Here is an 18,963-nt window from a genome sequence, read left to right as displayed (position 1 = left end):
CTTGGGAAAACTGGACAACTTTCTTACACCATACACATAAATAAACTCAAAATGGATTAAAGACTTAAACATGAGTCCTGAAATCATAAAATTCCTAGAAGCAAACAGAGACAGTAATTTCTTTGGCATTGGGCTCAACAACATTTCTTTAGATATGTCTCCAAAGGCAAGGGAGACAAAAGCAAAAATAAACTATTGGGACTACACCAAGACAAAAAGTTTTTGTGCAATGAAGGAAACCATCAACAGAATGACAAGTCAACCTACTGAATGAGAGGATGTTTGCAAATTACATATCTGATACAGGGTTAATATCCAAAATATATAAAGAACTTACACAACTCAACACCAGTAAACAAGCAAATAATCTGAGAAAATGGGCAGAAGACCTGAATAGACTTTTTTTTCCAAAGAAGTCATAAAAATGGCAGACATATGAAAAGATACTCAACATAACTCATCATCAGGGAGATGCAAATCAAAACCACAATGTGATATCACATTATACTCGTCAAAATGGCTAAAGTCAAAAAGACAAGAAATAGCAAGTATTGGCAAGGATGTGTAGAAAAAGAAACCACCAGACACTGTTGGTGGGAATGCAAATTTTTGCAGCCACTATGGAAAGCAGTATGGAGATTCCTTAAATTAAAAATGAAATTACCATATGATCTAGTGATTTCACTATTGGATATTTACCCAAAGAAAATAAAACACTTAACTCGGAAAGATTACTCCACTCTGTTTATTGCAAGATTATTTACAATAGCCAAGATATGGAAGCAACCTATGTCCATCGATAGATGGCTGGATAAAGAAGTTGTGATGTATATATACAATGGAATACTACTCGGCCATAAAAAATGAAATTTTCCTATTTGCAACAACATGGATGGACCTAGAGGGTATTATGCTAAGTGAAATAAGTCAGAGAAAGACAAATACCATATGATTTCACTCACATGTGGAATTTAAGAAACAAAAGAACAAAAGGGAAAAGAGACAAAACCAGATTTACATTCAGAGAACAAACTGGTGGTTGCCAAGGGGAAGTGCGGGGGGCAATGAGCGAAATAGACAAAAAGAATTAAGAGTATACTTATCTTGATGAGCACTGAGAAATGTATATAATGGTTAAATCATTGTGTTAATTATCCTTTGTGTATATTTAATATAACATTGTGTTAAGTATACTTCAATTTAAAACAAGTAAAATAATTTTTAAAAATTTATGAAAAATCTAAAGGCAGTATACTAAATACTAAAATGTCTGACTTGAATTACAACCAGTACTGCAAATAACTATAGATTCTTCAGACCCACAATGATTATTTAACTTTTAAAAGATTATAAATAAGTTGCAAAAATAGTACAAGTCCTCCATACCCTTCATCTAGATTATCCCATTGATAGCAATTTATATAATTATAGTCAAATATCAAAACCAGGAAATTGGCATTAATATACTCTGAAAACCTTATTCAGATTTCACCAGTTTTATGTATAATCTATGTGTATGTGTCAGACTAATTGTACCCTTAAACCTCTAAAAGAAATATTCTGCTTTTTAAAATCCTTTGTGAGTCATTTGCATGTTATCTGATGCTAACTCTTAGTAGTGGCCTATTAGTGGTTAATATTATAAAATATATTTTTCATTCTCTTGCCTACAACATATCTGTTCAACTTTGGAGTAGTTGATGAATACTGCCTTTTGTTAATTTCTTTAAATATTGTGTATCTATTCTTGAAGACCAAGGGGAAGATTCACAATGTCTATTGCTAAGTATATGAGCTGTCAAAGTTTAAAGTTCATGCTGAAGATTCTTTCAATAATGAGTCTATCGAAGTGTCTCTGAATATCTTATTTTATTTTATTTTTTTATTTTTATTTTTTATTTTTTAATATCTTATTTTATATAGTTACTTGTTATTGTCTTAGTAGAGGCTGCTATAATGGAGTTCCATGGACTGGGTGGCTTAAACAATAAATACTTTTCATGGTTTGGGAAGCTGGAAAGTCTAAGATTCAGGTCTCAGGGAGGGCTCTCTTCCTGGCTTGCAGAAAGCTGCCTTCTTACTGTATCCACACAGGGTAGAGAGAAAGAAAGGGAGCATGCTCTCTGTTGTTTCTAATTCCATCATGGGGGTTCCACCTTTGTGACCTAATAGCTTCCCTAAAGCCCCACTCCAAATACCATCACACTGGGATTAGGATTTCAACCTATGATTGGAGGGTGGGGATGGGCACAAGGATTGAGTCTTTAGCAGTTATTTTGAATGAGTTGTTCTGAATTCTTTCCTTGTATAATAAAAAAAAAAAAAATGTAGTACTAAGGAAGCCCCAGGGACTGAATATAATTGCAGTCACTTCGGAAGCTAGTATCTTAATTGTCTCACAAAAACTAATCACCAAAAAGTGGAATGTGTGATTCTGTTTTTTACTTTTCAAAAGTTTCAATCTACCTTCCCCCCACCCCAACATGTTTCATGAGCTTTGGTAAACCTTTTCACTGAAGCAAGGGGAGCTTGTTTTCAGCTCTTCTCCCTTCTTAAGTTTTCATTTTTAAGATTCCCAGCATTTCCTCCTTCTGACTGAAGCTGAATAATTTATTCGTGATACTCTATAAAATATACTGTCAAATATCCTGTCATCAGTAGTCATGAAGGAATAAAGTTGCCACTACCACATGAAATAAGTAGGGGAGCAGGCAAAGAAGTCATGAAATCTTGGCAGCCATTCAAAGACAGGGACAGGGGCCTCTCTGCCTTTTGCTGGAATGGTGAAAAGACTTCCCATCAGGATTCAGGAGAGCCATATCTAGTCTTTACCTTGACACATTTTATACCTTCCAATCACCATCTGACTGAATTTTCTCATACGTCAACCTAGAGGAGTGATACCCATTTTGCTTTAGAGGGTTGAGGTGAGAATCAGTTGAGGTTATAACACTTGGAAGAAATGGATGGTGTGATGTAAACATAAGGTGGTAGTATTATCGAGAACAATGTGAACAGTGGAAAACATCAGTTCTAAGTGATATTTTGGAGAACACATCAAACACATCATTATTTCTTGTTCCTCTCCCTTTCTAAGGGTGCTTTTGAAATGGAAAGTTTTCACTTAGATTTAAACAAAACCAAAATATGCCAAAGAGAATGGGCACACCAGATGTCAAAAGGGAATAGAAACAGTGAGGGGGTAGACTGAATCCATGAACAGTTTAGGATGTTTGTTTCGAGAAAGAAATGAAATAGAAAGTAGTCTTTCTCCAACTTGACATTGCTTGATGCATGCAAGTGTAATTTTGACTTGCAAGCAATGCAGAGGCAACCATAGGGGGTGGACCTCTTGTGTCGTGATGTCTCAGATTTATTGCTGAGCTTACTTGTATCTTGTCTTCACATCCGCGTTAAAGCTCCAGTAAGTTAATATTTTCATCCCCACTAACTCACATGGAGGAAATAAAGTTCACAAAGCAGCGTGACCCTGGGACTAGGAGAAAGAAAGCACAAGAATACGTAAAAGCAGTATTTTATAGTCAACTATGAATTCATATTCTGTACTCATTTCACTTGTGTGAGTTCATAATATTATAGAAATGAGTTAGCAGGCAGTCTCTCATCTCATTTTCCTTCTTTTCAATCACAGACCCCAGATAAAACTTCTGGAGACCTTTAATTTCAATGGCTTATTGTTGGGAACAGATCATGTAGTAGATGAGAAAACCTGGAGTGGCCAAAGATTGTCATGATCTCTCACTTAAGATGCTCTTTAAGAGCAAAAATGGAAAAAAAAAAAAAAAAAAAGAGCAAAAATGGTTTATTCAAGTAAAAATTACATGATAGAATATTTTGCACTTACTAGGGCCCTGGCAGCAATGACAATATGCTTAAGAGAATTAGTGAAGGGATGCATTATTTACTTCCTAGTTTGTCTGCACCCACCTGATTTTAGAAGAGGTCCAATTTATTTTGCCACTGGTCTAAAGATCCATTATAATTTATATCACTAGTTTACCGTCTGGGGTCTCAGAAAATAATGTGTCTTAGTGATAGCATGAACACATGCAAAGAAGCTAACCAGCTGATTAATTTTCGAAGGGGCATTATGTGGAAGTTGGCCAGTAAATGAATATTTAGGCACATGTGGGTCAGAATGTAATATAATGAGAATATTGTTTTCTGGACTAAAATCACCTGAAATTGTTCTCCTTATGCTGAAAATACTCTAAATGCTCATCCTCTGTTGTCTCTGGAGAAAAATACATCTGAAACAAAGACTTCTGTCTATTTTGTGACTTTTATAATTAACTGACATCACGAATATAGTTAATGCTGGCCACTCTTGTTCTTTAAGAGAAGGAAGAAATTGAATCTTGTTCATATGCTTGAACAGGTCATGATGTCATGATGATATCCATTGTTCTAGGATCTATTTTAAATCCATCAAAACACTGATTCCAACTAAGATATATGACTAGTACTTTACTTGAAGTAATGATCATTCTCATCTGAAGAGAGCAGCTGTTTAAATGTAGTCAGTAATTTGGACCTTCGATTACAGCATGTTAAGTATATTATTTAACTGATATTTAAAATCTATGCATCAATAGTAGAGTGATAACTTCCCTATTTCTCAAAAATGGTTCATCATTGCTTACGATACAGAGCAATATAGAGAAATCTTTATAAGAAATGTTTTTATGGGGCACCTGGGTGGCTCAGTCAGTTAAGCATCTGCCTTTGGCTCAGGTTATGATCCCAGGGTTCTGGAATCAAACCCCATATTAGGCTCCCAGCTCCCCGGGAAGACTGCTTTTCCCTCTCCCTCTGCCACTCCCCTTCTTGTGTGTGCATGTGCACGCATGCGCTCTCTCTCTCTCTCTCTCTCTCTCTCAAATAAGTGAATAAATAGAAATCTTAAAAAAAAATCTTTCTGTTAACTACATTTAAAAAACATTTTTATAAGGAAATAGTCACTCTTTTCTTAGGAGAATTCACTGTACATTAATGATGCACATAATATAAGCAGGGTTTTATTGCATTTTAGGAATACAGAGACAATTCTTACATTTTAAAAATATTATGGTAACAATGATATTCAATTAAATCTCTCATACTGTAGTACATCTAAAACTCCTGGGAAAATAGTAAAGAAATTTTTAGTGCATAGTTGAGCTAATGGGACACCTAGAGTATTTCTCTGCAAAAGCTCAGATCTATGAACTAGGTAGGCAATAGCTGTACACTAGGAATTTTCCAGAGTGATCAGCCAAACCCAGCCAACCTAGAGCTGGATTTTTAAAAGCACAGGTTTAAGGACGCCTGGGTGCCTCAGTGGTTGAGGTCTGTGTTCAGCTTGAGTCATGATACTGGGATCGAGTCCCATATCGGGCTCCCCGCAGGGAGCCTGCTTCTCCTTCTGCCTATGTCTCTGCCTCTCTCTGTGTCTCTCATGAATAAATAAATAAAATCTTAAAAAAAAAAACCACAGGGATTGCAGTGAGGTAAGAAAAGACTTGCATAAAGCAGAAATACTGATGCATCATCCACTCCAATTTCAAAGAATTCACAAAGATAAAAGCCCAAACAACGTGACCTCCCAAGTGGACAGTTCACCCACCGCATGGGGAAAACATCACCATGAAAACAATCCAGCAGCAAAAAGAGCAGAATTAGATTGACACATCTGAGAATTATCACATACAATTCATTTATATCAAGAAATGTAGGGATGCCTGGGTAGCTCAGCGGTTGAGCATCTGCATTTGGCTCGGGGCATGGTCCCAGGATCCAGGATCGAGTCCCACATCAGGCTCCATGTGGGGAGCCTGCTTCTCCCTCTGCCTGTGTCTCTGCCTTTCTCTCTCTCTGTGTCTCTCATGAATGAATAAATAAACCTTTTTACAAAATGTATGTTATAATACATAGAATTGAAAAGTGCTTTTTAAGAAAAGAGTCTATTCAAATTAACCAGGTGGGTTTGAAAAAGAACTTCAAAATATAAGTAAATAAAATATGTAAACACTTGACATGAGTAATGTAGTGAATGGATTAAATAGCAGGTTAGTCATAGCTGAAGATAAGTGAAATCTAGAACTAAGCAAATTACGTGGAGAGCAGCTTAGGGAGAGGAAGGCATGGGAAATCTGATGGTGAAATGAAAGTTTAAGGTAGCTTTCAAAGGTACTGGCTGAGACTTCTGACAATTTAAGCATTAAATCACAGGTCTAGGAATTCTAAAAAAGAATTAGAATTCTAAATTCTAATTTCCAGACAGAACTAGATTGCCAAGATGGCTGACTTCTCAGCAGAAACAGGAGAAGCTCGAAGACCGTGGAATGGCGTCGGACGTGCAGTTAGTCTAGAATTCTATACCCCGCAAAATTACTTTTCAAGAACAACAGTAAAATAAAGTCATTTTCTGAGGCTATAGATGAATCTGGTGGATACATTTACAGAATGTTCTTCAGAAAAAAAAATCAGTGATCCCAGAAGGAGTTATGAACAATAAAAACAAATAGAGCAAAGAATATTTGTATAACTAAAGGATATTGATTATTCAAAATAGAGACACTGATGGATAGTTTCCAAAATTAAAAAATCCAATGTATAACTATAATCATAGGGATTTCATGTGTTAAAGGGTGAATAATCACAGTTAAAACATTCTAGTCGGTACTATTTGGGAAAAACTAACAAAAAGTATTGATGACTTTAGACTTTGTGATGTTAGGTATCCGTGAGCAAATAGCTACAGTAAGCATTAGCTAATCGAATGTATGAAATCCATACTCATACAGAGAGAAAAATACAGAGATGAACATAAATATATCATGTAATGATGGATCTAGTCACTGTAAATGGACTTATTCTTGAGTTGAGATATATAGCTCCAAAAAATGCAATTACATTCTGTTTATAACAGATACAACTGACATGAACACAAAATGTTTGACATTAAAGGGGGCAAAAAGGTATACAATTTAATAATTAACCTAGTATCATTTTTTTAATTTTTTTTGCAGGAATCCTAGAGTTTTATTACATATTCATAAAAAGTTTCACTAGGAAGATTTAATAATGCCATTCTAAATAAAATAAAAATTGACAGAACTGCAGAAAACATGATCAAATCCACAATACAATGAACAACCTTTGTCATAATGGACTCATAAATAACAATTGGAGAATTAAAATCAGATCCTTGTGATCCTCTAGCACTTGCCTTAATTAATAATAGATGCAGTGAAGTATAAGAGCAGTGGACTCATAAAGGGAATTTGACATTTCAGGAAGCAAATAACTTACACCATGAAGTAATATGCAATCAGAGACTAATGAAGAATCACAGTAAATTCTTGCTGGGCTCAGGGATAACACTGGGAATTCAGCTTGTAGTTTACAAAAGAAATCTTTTTTTCTTTTAAAATGGGATCATTTTTCTGATGATAAAAGTGGTACAGTCAAATATCAGAAGGGCAAGATAATTATGAGTGCATCAAAATTAATTGCTGTGTAGAGCAACCTAAAATTGCCATAAATAAGATGGCTGTGTTCCAAATAACACATTTGGAAATGTATATGCAACAGGTATGATGGAAAAGCAATAAGAAATTTGGGCAAAAGGCATGAAAAGGTTATTCACAAAGCAAGAAATAGAATGAGCTAATAAATATTTAGAAAGATGGACAACACCAAATGTAATCTGAGGAGATAAAAAGGGAAGCAACAATGAGATACCATTTTTCATGTCAGATTGGCAAGGATGAAAAGATTGAAAAACTCATACATAGGGGTTTATAGACATGGGTTCGTTCAGATATTTTCTCTATTTCTTATACTGTCATTTGAGTAGGCTTATGGTCTTTTTTTTGTCATGCACAAAAATTTGATGTTTTGTAATAACCATCTTGCAGGGGTTTTTCTGAGGTTTAGTTTTATGACTGTAATCTTCCGCTTACAATTTGACAGTATATCCCGTACTCTTTGACCCAGTAATTCCACCTGTAGGAATTTATCCCAAGGTATAACATTATACAAATGCTCAAGATTTTTTCATAGCCTTGTTGCTCTCAGTGAAAAACTGGGTAAATTTCCAGAAATTGAGGCGTTCTGAGAGATTATGGGGGAGGGGAGAGTGTGCCATTTAAAAGATGATGTGAGGTAATAGTAAGCTTTTAAATGACACAGAGGCTAATATTCATATAGGCAGATATGCATGACACTACTAAGTGGATGAATCAGGATGTATCTCTGTTGTATAAACTTGTGTGTGTACCTATCCATTGTAAGCAATAATTTGTTCACAGTTGCACAGATGGTAGTCATAGGTCCATGGCGAGCGTGGCCTATGCTGTAAAATAAAAAGTAATGACACAGAATTTGGGAGATCTGAGCCTTAGGCACTGTGGGGCTGATTTCACCCTCTTTTATATCTCAGAGCTTCCTCAAGCACCCTCATCTCTAAAAATGAGGGCAATAGAGTGAGCCTTGGACTTCATTAGCAATGACAGATACACTGTAGTGGTTGTCATATCCCTCTTCTGCTTCCAGGCAGGTAGTAGTCATTAGTCGTAGTCTCCTTTCCCTGGCTTCAGCTGTATATACCTCTGGATTCTTCTCAACACAGATGGAGGTCAACATTTCTAAACAACTTCTACTTTGCACTTGAAACCTGTTTGCTATCCTTGCCTAGGATGACCTTAGAAGTCCTTTCAACTAAAGGCTTTTTCTAACCAAGGAACAGAGTCACTGTGGTGAGAAATAAAAGGAATATTTTGCAGAAAAACGTGTTTTCTTTTTTAAAAGCTGCATTTTTAAAAAGGTGGGAACAGGTGAAATAAATATGGATGATATATTTGCATAAGTGATTTTGTATCATTTGTATAAAACAAGTATTCGTGGAATATTTCATGTTGTTTGTTTATACAAAATCTTAGAAACCCAGTGTACAAGGACAGGGCATTGTATTTTAGATGACAGATTTTGTGGGAGATACTTGATCTGTATTTAAGTTTACAGTTTAAGAAGCAGATTCTCATATACCAACATGCTTAAATTTTAGAAGAATTGAGTACTAGTTCTTAAATTTAATTAAAGTTGAGACTGGGTCACACAAACCACATTTCAAGTATCCAATAACCACAGACGACTGGTGGTTACCATATTGGATCCTGGAAGTTTAGAGAATACAAAAAAACCATAGCATTCTATTTTAGCTTTCAAGGAGATTTTCTATAATTGGGAAAGCAAGATCTAAAATATATAGAGAAATATATAGATAGAAAAAAATATATATATATAGTATGTATACACACACACATATACCTATATCTATCAATAATAGAATCCCAAATAGAATATAATAAAATATTAAAAGTTTGCAGTGAGCAGGCTAGTGCTACTGGGGTACAAGTTCCAGAAGCATCCACAGTTTGGTGAAGTCTTCCCCCCTATGTAGTCTGAATGATGGCAATGATGTTGTGCGTTGGTAAGAACGGAGTGTCTTACTTGAGCGAGTGTGTGTGTTCTTCCTGCAGGCATGGGACCCGCTGTGCTGGAGAAGTGGCAGCCGCAGCGAACAACTCTCACTGCACAGTCGGAATTGCTTTCAATGCCAAGATCGGAGGTATGGGAAACAAACTTGGGTAGATGTAGACCCCTTTTTGAGCTAAAGACAGGCCGGTGTTTGCAGAGTAGTGTTCAACTGTTGCGGAAAATGACCATCTTAATGTGTGTCATTAAATACAGTTAAAGGCCTTTGAAGCAGTACCCCCGCAGGGTTGCAAATCCAGACATTTCTTTCTCGAAGACAGACATGAAGAAAATGTCCAGACACGAAGATGGGGTCGTTGACATCTGTCCCAAGCTATACAATTGCTGCCTGGGTCGGAAATAACTGATCATCTAAACAAAAGCCCATAATAACTCTATGGAGAGAAACATTTTGAAATTATGTCAGAATAGAAAATCCATTTTTTTTCTTTTTCCTTAGGTTTTACGGAAAGTTCCTGTTTTTTTTGTTTTTTTTGTTTTTTTTTTTTTAGAAAGTTCCTTTTTAATTGAAATTAAGAGAGTGGTAAAAATCTCCTTTTGTAGTCCCATAAGGTAGGAATATAGTTATTGTTAATAATTCCAGATTATGTATATGCATTATACATACATGCACACACTCAAATAGACATAATGCCTGCTACAAGGACCTAACCCAGGGAATATAAATCAAGGCATTAATAGAAGCAAACTCTTTCCCATTTATAATCATCTCTGTGTGCCACAGTCACACACAAATGAGAGGACACATTATAAGAGACAGTACAGATCCTAGTGGCTCTGAAAGTCGCCCCTGGGGGCTTCTCCTAAACAGTGTCACGAATGAACGAAGTTCCTGGTAAGCAGACCGACATCTCCGGTTTCAGTACAGAGTTGTTGCCAAGTGGTAAAGAAAATTGGATCTAAAAAAAAAAAAAAAAAAACACAAAACAAACAAACAAAAAAAACAGTCCTTTCTAGAGTAAATGTAGAGGTCTCGTAACATGAAATATTTGGGGTGTCTAGTAATGGTGCTAAGAGAAGGTTTTCTGACACTACATGGAATGTTAGTGCTCAGAACATTTGACCTCTTTCTCTCCTTTATTTCACACTGAATTCTTATAGTATGGCAGCTTGTTAACCGGTAATTAGCTCTACTCTGAGAGCATCTGCTGTGTGTCAAGGAGAAGGTTCATGAAAGAACTAAAGAAATTTTCCCTGAAGAATGATGAGGGTGCCTAAACAACCCTTCTTGCTGTCCCAGTCACGACACACACAGTCCCCCACATACAGTGACACACGTCCATATCCCCCTTATTACTCTCCAGTGCTAACCCAGCGCTCACTGACCTTGAGGGGATGAAAGAAGGAACTCACAGATAAGCTGCTTGTCTAGCCGGATAGAACTTCAGCAAGAAAAATGAATGTATGGCAATGACTCACAAATGTCCTGTCATCCCCCAAACAAGAACATTGTGAATTATAAATTTAACCCCTAGACCCAAAACATGAAGGCTCGAAGTCCGATAAGGCAAAATCAACCTTTCATCTGTAAATTTGAGGAAGCAAAAATTCTTACTTGTTAATTTTTGGTCAGGAAAGGAATATTGCCCTCTAGATATGATTTCATTAAGCATTTTTTTCATGGGCTTCCATCACTTGCATGACCTAGAAACTACATTTAGATACTGTGTAGATACTGCTACATGTTGGCATTTAGAATTACTGGTTAGATGATTCCAGGCAGTCAAATAATCTGGTGTTTATTTTGGACCTCTTTGTGCAAATAAAATACAGTTGATCCTTAAATAGCACAGGTTTGAGCTGTGTGTGTCCACTTATATACAGATTTTTTTCAATGCATATAGTACAGTACTGCAAATGTATTATCTCTGTCATGAGATTTTCTTAATAATCTTTTTTCTCTAACTTACTTTATTATAAGAATATAATAAATAATAAATATATCATACAAAATATGTGTTCATTAACTGCATTATCAAAAAGGCTTCCAGGCAACAGTAGGCTATTAGTGGTTGCATTTTTGAGGAGTCAGAGTTATACATGGATTTTTGACTGGGTGGTGGTGAGAGAGGGTTAGCACATCTAACCCTGAGTTGTTAAGGGTCAGCTGTAGTTCATTCTGTGCTTTGAAACAGCAAGAAGTAAAAACTGAAGACTATGAAGTAGTTCATCCTTTTTTCAGTAAAAATCGTGCAGATGAATTTTGAATTATTCATGGCAAATTAAAGCAAGCCATTGGCTGCTTAGGACCTAGTACACACAGAGCGCACCATGTCAGGCGTTCTACTCCCACAAAACAGAGTGCTGAAAAGCTTGCTAAATACAGTTTCCATTTGATAATTTTTAAAGTGGCTTATTACAACCCTTGGTGTCCACATCACCTGTTCTATACATGTCCTTTAAAAATCCAGAAGCCTAGAGGAAAAGACTCGAGATAAAACAATCAGGTGCAATGTCTTTTGGGGCGCTTTGAGGAAATGCAATGTATCCTAAGTGTTGATTTTCACTGTTGTTTTGTAAATAACAAAGCATGTAGTGACCCATCTGTCACGTAGCTTAAAAAGGTTCTGGGAATATGGAGGAATGTTACCAGTTGTTGAGTATTATCTGTGTCAATGCCCATGGTCATTCCTTCTATTTTTTATGTTTATTAATGTTAGAGCTAAAAGATAAACATTTCTTTAAAGCCCTAAGAAGGTATAGTTTTCTCAAGAACATGTTTCTTTTCTACCAGAAGTCCCACCTCAGACCACACAGTATTAAAGCTGCCTGATTTGGGCTTTTATTATGCAACCCCCATGTGTTGGAGCTTTAGCAATAAAAACTTGAAATCCTGTTAGAGAACAAGGTTTATCCAAGGAGTAAATGTGGGCTATAAAGATATAATTATAAAATAATATAGCATCTTAGTGATGCTATTTAGCTTAAGCTGGAGGATCGATAGGTTTACTCAACAGTTAGATGTTCTGTTGTCGTTTTGAGTCTCCAAAATAAAAGGAAAGAAGGAAAGCCTGACATTGAACATGCAACTTATTTTTGCCTATCTATGTCTTATTTTTTCCTATTAAGGTTAAGAATAAATTCCTGTCTGTCTGGCGGGAATATGCTTAAATGAAGATTAATGACTGAACATGGTTAAAACCCTTTGAGAATCATTTGATGTGTTACATACACAGAGAGCATTCTCATTTATTATTTGACTTATAAATAACTTGGCAAAGAAATAATGTCTTAAATTCACATCAGTCTTACCGATTAGGAGATAATATTAAATACGGAGGAAATTAGACCAACCTAACTTGGCAGCTTTCCAAATTTTGTGAGCCCGCTAAGGTCAGAATGCTGTACACCGATTAGGAACACAAGTTACCTAATGAAGAGAAATTTAGGGAAGATGGATTGCTTGAGGCACTCTCTGTCAGGTACTCTCTGAAGACAGGGATAAAGAGAAGGGCGAGATTGAGGAAACTTTAAGAGAATAATGGATAAAAACGATTTTAAAGAAGTTTTTCTGTTTCCCGTACAATGTAACTTACTTTCTCTCCAAGAAAGGTTTGGAAGGGTCTGTATTACTTTTGCAGGGCTGGGGGGTGATGAAGACGCTCACTTTAATCAAGTGTTGACTAAAAAGTTTATTCTTTGCCCCCAAATATGTCTTGGGCTGTTTGGGTGTTACATAGTGAAGCCTCTATTCAAGCTAATTCCCTTCTGTCTGGAAGGGGTTCGGATGCTGGATGGAGATGTCACCGACATGGTTGAAGCGAAATCGGTTAGCTTCAACCCCCAGCACGTGCATATCTACAGTGCAAGCTGGGGCCCAGATGACGATGGCAAGACCGTGGATGGACCGGCTCCCCTCACCCGGCAAGCCTTTGAAAACGGCGTTAGAATGGTAGGTTTTAAAAGCCCCTGGGCTCATACTTTGTCGATCGGTGATGGTCTCTCGGGGAGCTATCTATGCAACTGGGGGTTCTAGTCCTTCAGTCTAGAGGAACGGACAGAGCTGAGCCAGGAGACGGGTATAGAAGGGGGCACTCAGGGGAGCCTGGGTGGCTCGCTTGGTTGAACAGCTGACTCTGGATTTCAACTCAGGTCATAGTCTCAGGGTCCTGGGATCGAGCCCCACCGAGCAGGAAGCCTGCTTGTCTTCCTCTCCCTCTGCCCACCACCCCCTGCTTGCTTTCTCTGTCTCTGTCTCTCTCAAATAAATTGTAAAAGGAAGAAAGAAAGAGGCACTGAGCCTTTGGGATTGTGTGTTGAATCCGTTCTATAAATAAGCTAAGGGCTGGAGAGTTTGCCCTGATAAGAACAGAGGTATATTCGGATGCTTAGATTTGCTCAAAGGAAATGTATTCATTAATATATTAATCTTGCACTTGGAGGATTTAAATTATTTTTTAAAAATATTTTATTTAAATTCGGTTTGCCAAAAAAAAATAAAAACTAAAAAATTAAAAAATTAAAAAAATAAAAATAATAAAAAATTAAAAATAAATAAATAAATAAAATAAAATAAATTCAGTTTGCCAACATACAGTATAACACCCAGTGCTCATCTTCTCTTGTGCCCTTCTTAGTGCCCATCACCCAGTTACCCCATCCCCCTACCCACCACCCCTGCTGCAACCCTTTCTTTGTTTCCCAGAGTTAGGGGTCTCTCATGGTTTGTCTTGGAGGAATAAATTCTTAGCACTGCGAGATGGAGGAGAAATGGAGATACTGAACCTCTCCGATTGGTGTTGAGGTCACCCAGCAATGCCTTTCTGGGCCTCTCCTTTCATACTACATTCCCTGGTTCCACTTCTGTCCCAGGACAGTATTATTGTTATGCTGGCTCCCGAGTTCCCTAACAAGGCAGCTCAACCATCATCATTTTCCTTGATTTCACTAAAAAAAATCCACTCACCACTCTTCCCCTCAAAATAACTGACCACATAATCTAAAGTGATAAAATGTCTCCTTCAAATTACAAATATTAAAAAAATCCTATCTTAAAAAAAAAATCCTCTTATTTTAATTAAATAAAAAAATAAGGCCACAGTATGCTTGGAATCGTGGAAGGAGGAGCACCCCATTAGAAGCAACTCCTTTCTGTTTCATACTTGGGGTGATTTAAAGCATGCATTTTAGTCATGATCTGGGCCTATCCTCCCTTTCCTTCGTTATCTCTCTTTACTCTTTTGGAATTGAAGCAAGCATATTCCACTCTTCGCATTCATTAGTGCGTGCTGCTTTCCATGCACATCCCTGCCTCATTCCCATGTCCAATGACTGTACAGCTGATTCTCTTGAACCATCAAGCCTCAGTTAAAATGCTTCTTCTCCCCAGAAGCCTTCTCACTGCCCAACCTAGAGCTAAGGGCCAACAGTCCCTCCCCTGCCCCCAGTACACTTTATGTTCTTCCTGGAGTTGCACATAATCATTATCATATTGTGCTTTATATCAGAGCTATCCTTGCCTCTATCTTCCTCATTAAATTGTATGTCCCAAGGTAACCAAGCCTGTGCTCTGCCCATCTTTATGGGCTTTGCAAAACCCATGGAGTCCGTGGAACTCTAGTGAGTCCTCAGTAAATGTTTGTGGAATTTCGTTTAATTTACTATGAATTATGCCAGCCACAGGATAGTTGTGTATTCAGCCCAGATTTGGAGCAGTGGAATGCATGCAGCTGCTTGATGTCATGTAGCAGCTGGAGTACAAATAATAATGCTTCTTCCACCTTTGTGGGATTGGTTTTGGGGTTTAAGCACAAGACTAAGCTAAGCTACCTGCTGGTTATTTTGAAATAGACTGGGAGGGAAAGTTAATGCCCTCGCTCAGGACATGCTTCCTAACCGAAAGATGGTTCAGGTTTGGTTAAGGTGTATGTTCTAGTTCTGTCAATTTTTAGCTACTCTAGAGTTCTTTGAAGCTATAGAATTGTGTTTTAAATCATTTTGTCTAGAATTTGCCTTTTGGGTATCTGAACACCAAATGAATGTATTCTAAGTGATCTGGTGATTGCATTACCCAAACCCTGGACTATAGATGAGTATTCTCTGTGCTATCAATTGAATGGTGATTCAAGTTAAATAGATCAGACTTAGGTCATATTTAATTTTTAAATTATATGTGTATAGCTTTTGATACAACATAAAGAATAGGCTGGAGTTTCTCATTAATATATTAGTAATTAGTAATTAATAATCTCAATAGTGTATAGAGAATGCCCCATGTTCATAGTTGCCACTGAATCAGATGACATGAACTTATGTTTTTTTTTTTAATTTTTTATTTATTTATGATAGTCACAGAGAGAGAGAGAGAGAGGCAGAGACATAGGCAGAGAGAGAAGCAGGCTCCATGCACCGGGAGCCCGACGTGGGATTCGATCCCGGGTCTCCAGGATCGCACCCCGGGCCAAAGGCAGGCGCCAAACCGCTGCGCCACCCAGGGATCCCTGAACTTATGTTTTTAAATGTATTTTTGCTAGAGAATCTTTCATTCAATGGTAATCTTAACTGGAAGTTCAACATGTAAAACAAATTAAAAATCTGGTACTTTGGTTGAAGGAGGAAAGGGTTAAGATCTTCTGAGGAAGCTATTCAAACTTATAGGAAGATTATATTTAGAAGCGGTTTTGAAAAAATTACTCTGTATTCATTATTAATTACAAAAGTAACCCATGCTTATTAAAGTAAATCATAATTTTGTAAAGATGAAATTAAAAATAGATTCCCCACACAATTAAGTAACCATTAAGAGTAGGGACTACACCTTTCTGCACTTCTGTGTACATTCACACAGCAGACAGGGGTCACATGGCCTCTCTGTGTTGCTCTTTTGTAATGGGCATTCTTCCAGGGTAATTCATAGGGATAGAACCCATTTATTGTAATGTTTCAACATTTTTAGAATATGGAGATATTTCCAACATTTCACTGAAGATTGTTCAAGGTTTTAAACTGAAAAAAGAAGCGGGGCAGGGGGTGGTGGTGGTGTTGAGCTATTTACTTTTAGAGATGAGGTAGTAACAAAAGAAATAACTCGTAAAAAAACAATAGATTATTCTTCGGCTGGTATCATGGCACATTCAATTATGGAAATGCTGTGGTGACCTATTTAAATGTGTTTAGATCAACAGGATAGGGTTTTTATGTGTTTACTATACATAGGCTTTGGACTTAGCCAGGATTGAGACCAGAATCTGTCATTTACTGCTCTCTGACCTGATACAGATCAAATCACCTCTGTTCCCATTTCCTCAACTAAAGTAAGGCAATAATAGTACTTACAGAGATGTTATGAGTGTTAAATGAGATAATGCATATAAAGCAATTGACACAACACCTGGAACATAACAGGTGCTCAAGAAATACATTTATTTATAGGTATTTGTGTGTATGTGTATGTATCTATATTTATAGGTATCTGTGTGTATATAAATGTATATAGATTTATATATAGTATTTGTGTATGTATACCCACACATATTTTTTTTTCAGAGAAGAGACCATGTCCTTTGAAAAAACTTCGTATTTCTCCTCAGTCGCTCATGCTTGTCTACCATTTCTACACTACAGAATTCTAGATGATTCCGCAGAGTTACCTGTAGTGGTGGATTAAAAACAATATATAGAAGTCAGCGTAGACTTTCTGAGTTCTCACATGTCATATACTTTGTTCTTCCTATGTCTGTATTCACCTCCAATTTCATTTGCCCTTAAAAGCACATCTCCATTTTGAGATAACCTCTTGATATATAGATTCATTCTACTTATCTATGTTTGCAGTCTTGAATTTAACTTATATTTTCCCAAGAGATGTCTCTCTCTAAATATCTATGATTATATAATTTAACATTTTTAAAGCGGTATATTAGTTTCCCAGGAGAAAGAAAACTTCCACTTCTTTATTATCAGACATCAAATGGCACAGTGCATTCTATATTCTTTGAGATTTTATTCTGATTTTTGTTCTTGATATACATTGTCAAATATGTAGAAAATGATTAGATGAAAACTTTTACAAAGTTAGATTATAAAGTGCAACTAAGAAATAAGTGATTTTTTGGCAGTGTAATTTAAGGAATGAAGAAATAAGTAACTACTATAATAGTTCCCTCTGGTAGCTGGATAAAACCCTATGTGACAGCTTAAAGTCATTCTGGTCTACTAGAGTTTTAGCTCTATCACTTACAAAAATACAGGAATTGAAGTTTCTTTATTCTTTCTATAAAATTTAGTGAGCTCTCACTTTCTGTGTAATGTAGATAAAGCAATGAAGGAGACGTCTAAGTTTTATATGCAACACATAAAAGTCCATACATTCTAGCAACAAGCCGGAAAACAAACAAACCATCAAGACCACCTGCTAAAGATAAGTATTATAAATGAGATGAACAGGTAGGGGGGCAAAGCAGAATTGCTGTAGTTCAGGAGGATGGGGAGTCCTCTCTGAGGTGATCCATGAGTAGGAATGTAAATGGGAAAAGGCCAGTTATGTGGAAGGAATGTTTTCTGCAGAAGAAACAGCTAGAGCAAAACACCCGGAGTGGAGGATGATGGGGGTTTGTTCGTTCACAGAACAAAATAGTGATTTGAGTGATGGTAGCAATGCGGACGGAAAGCAGACAGTAGGAGGTGGTTTAGAGAGGTAGTCAGGGGCCAGCCCAGCAGGGCTTTCTAAACCATGGATGGAGGCACCTGGGTGGCTCTGGTTGAATGTTGGTCTTTGGCTCTGATCGTGATCCCGGGGTCCTGGGATTGAGTCCTGCATCGGGCCCCCAGCAGGGAGCCTGCTTCTCCCTCTGCCTGTGTCTCTGCCTCTCTCTGTGTGTCTGTCATGAATAAATAAATAAAATATTTTTTAAAAAATTAAAAAACATATATAAACTATGGATGGGTAGTACCAAGTACCATTTTATCATTGCAGAAAACCCTTAGAGGTTTTCTGAGCAGTGGCCTGCAGGGACACAAAATTTTCAGAGCTTGCTGCTGTACAGGAAATGGACTCTCTGGGAGAGGGGCAGGGAGGATTCCTCCTATGGAAGATTGAAATGGTCCAGGGAAGAGTTGGTGATAAGCCAGGGGAGGGTGGCAGCAACATCAGGACAAGTAGCAAGGGGTGTGGCAGGAGGGAAAAGCCTACGTATCAAGACAGATTTTCACAAAGGAAATATATTTTGCTCACGGAATCCAGGTATTGATCATGTCCATTCTTTCTGCTTGCTAATCAAAAAACGTAGCAAATATTGGATTTCAAAATGCTCCCTATTTGTTTACTATAAGATAAGCATTTGGTTCAGTAAAATGTAACACTCTTTTCAAAGACTAACAAAATCAGAATTGATTCGATTTATAACCTTCAGAATTAAGGTGCCAGCGTCACATTAGACGAACCTATGTTGAACAAACCATGTT

The 18,963-nt window shown here is 37.0% G+C and overlaps 1 protein-coding gene across 3 annotated transcripts in view; it reads left to right on the top strand.

The window, feature by feature from the left end:
- The window catches only part of PCSK5 (proprotein convertase subtilisin/kexin type 5), a 458,329-nt gene that overhangs the window by 152,852 nt on the left and 286,514 nt on the right, over positions 1-18,963 (top strand). For all 3 annotated transcript variants that reach the window (XM_035709909.2, XM_025423285.3, XM_025423284.3), the window contains exons 6-7: positions 9,546-9,634; positions 13,281-13,453. In XM_035709909.2, the coding sequence (XP_035565802.2) occupies positions 9,546-9,634; positions 13,281-13,453 (262 nt within the window). The remainder of the gene's footprint in view (positions 1-9,545; positions 9,635-13,280; positions 13,454-18,963) is intronic.

This window comes from Canis lupus, chromosome 1 (assembly GCF_003254725.2).
Source record: "Canis lupus dingo isolate Sandy chromosome 1, ASM325472v2, whole genome shotgun sequence".
Taxonomy (NCBI): domain Eukaryota; kingdom Metazoa; phylum Chordata; class Mammalia; order Carnivora; family Canidae; genus Canis; species Canis lupus.
The sequence above is the reverse complement of the archived record's forward strand: the minus strand, read 5'-3'. Positions and strand labels throughout refer to the sequence as shown.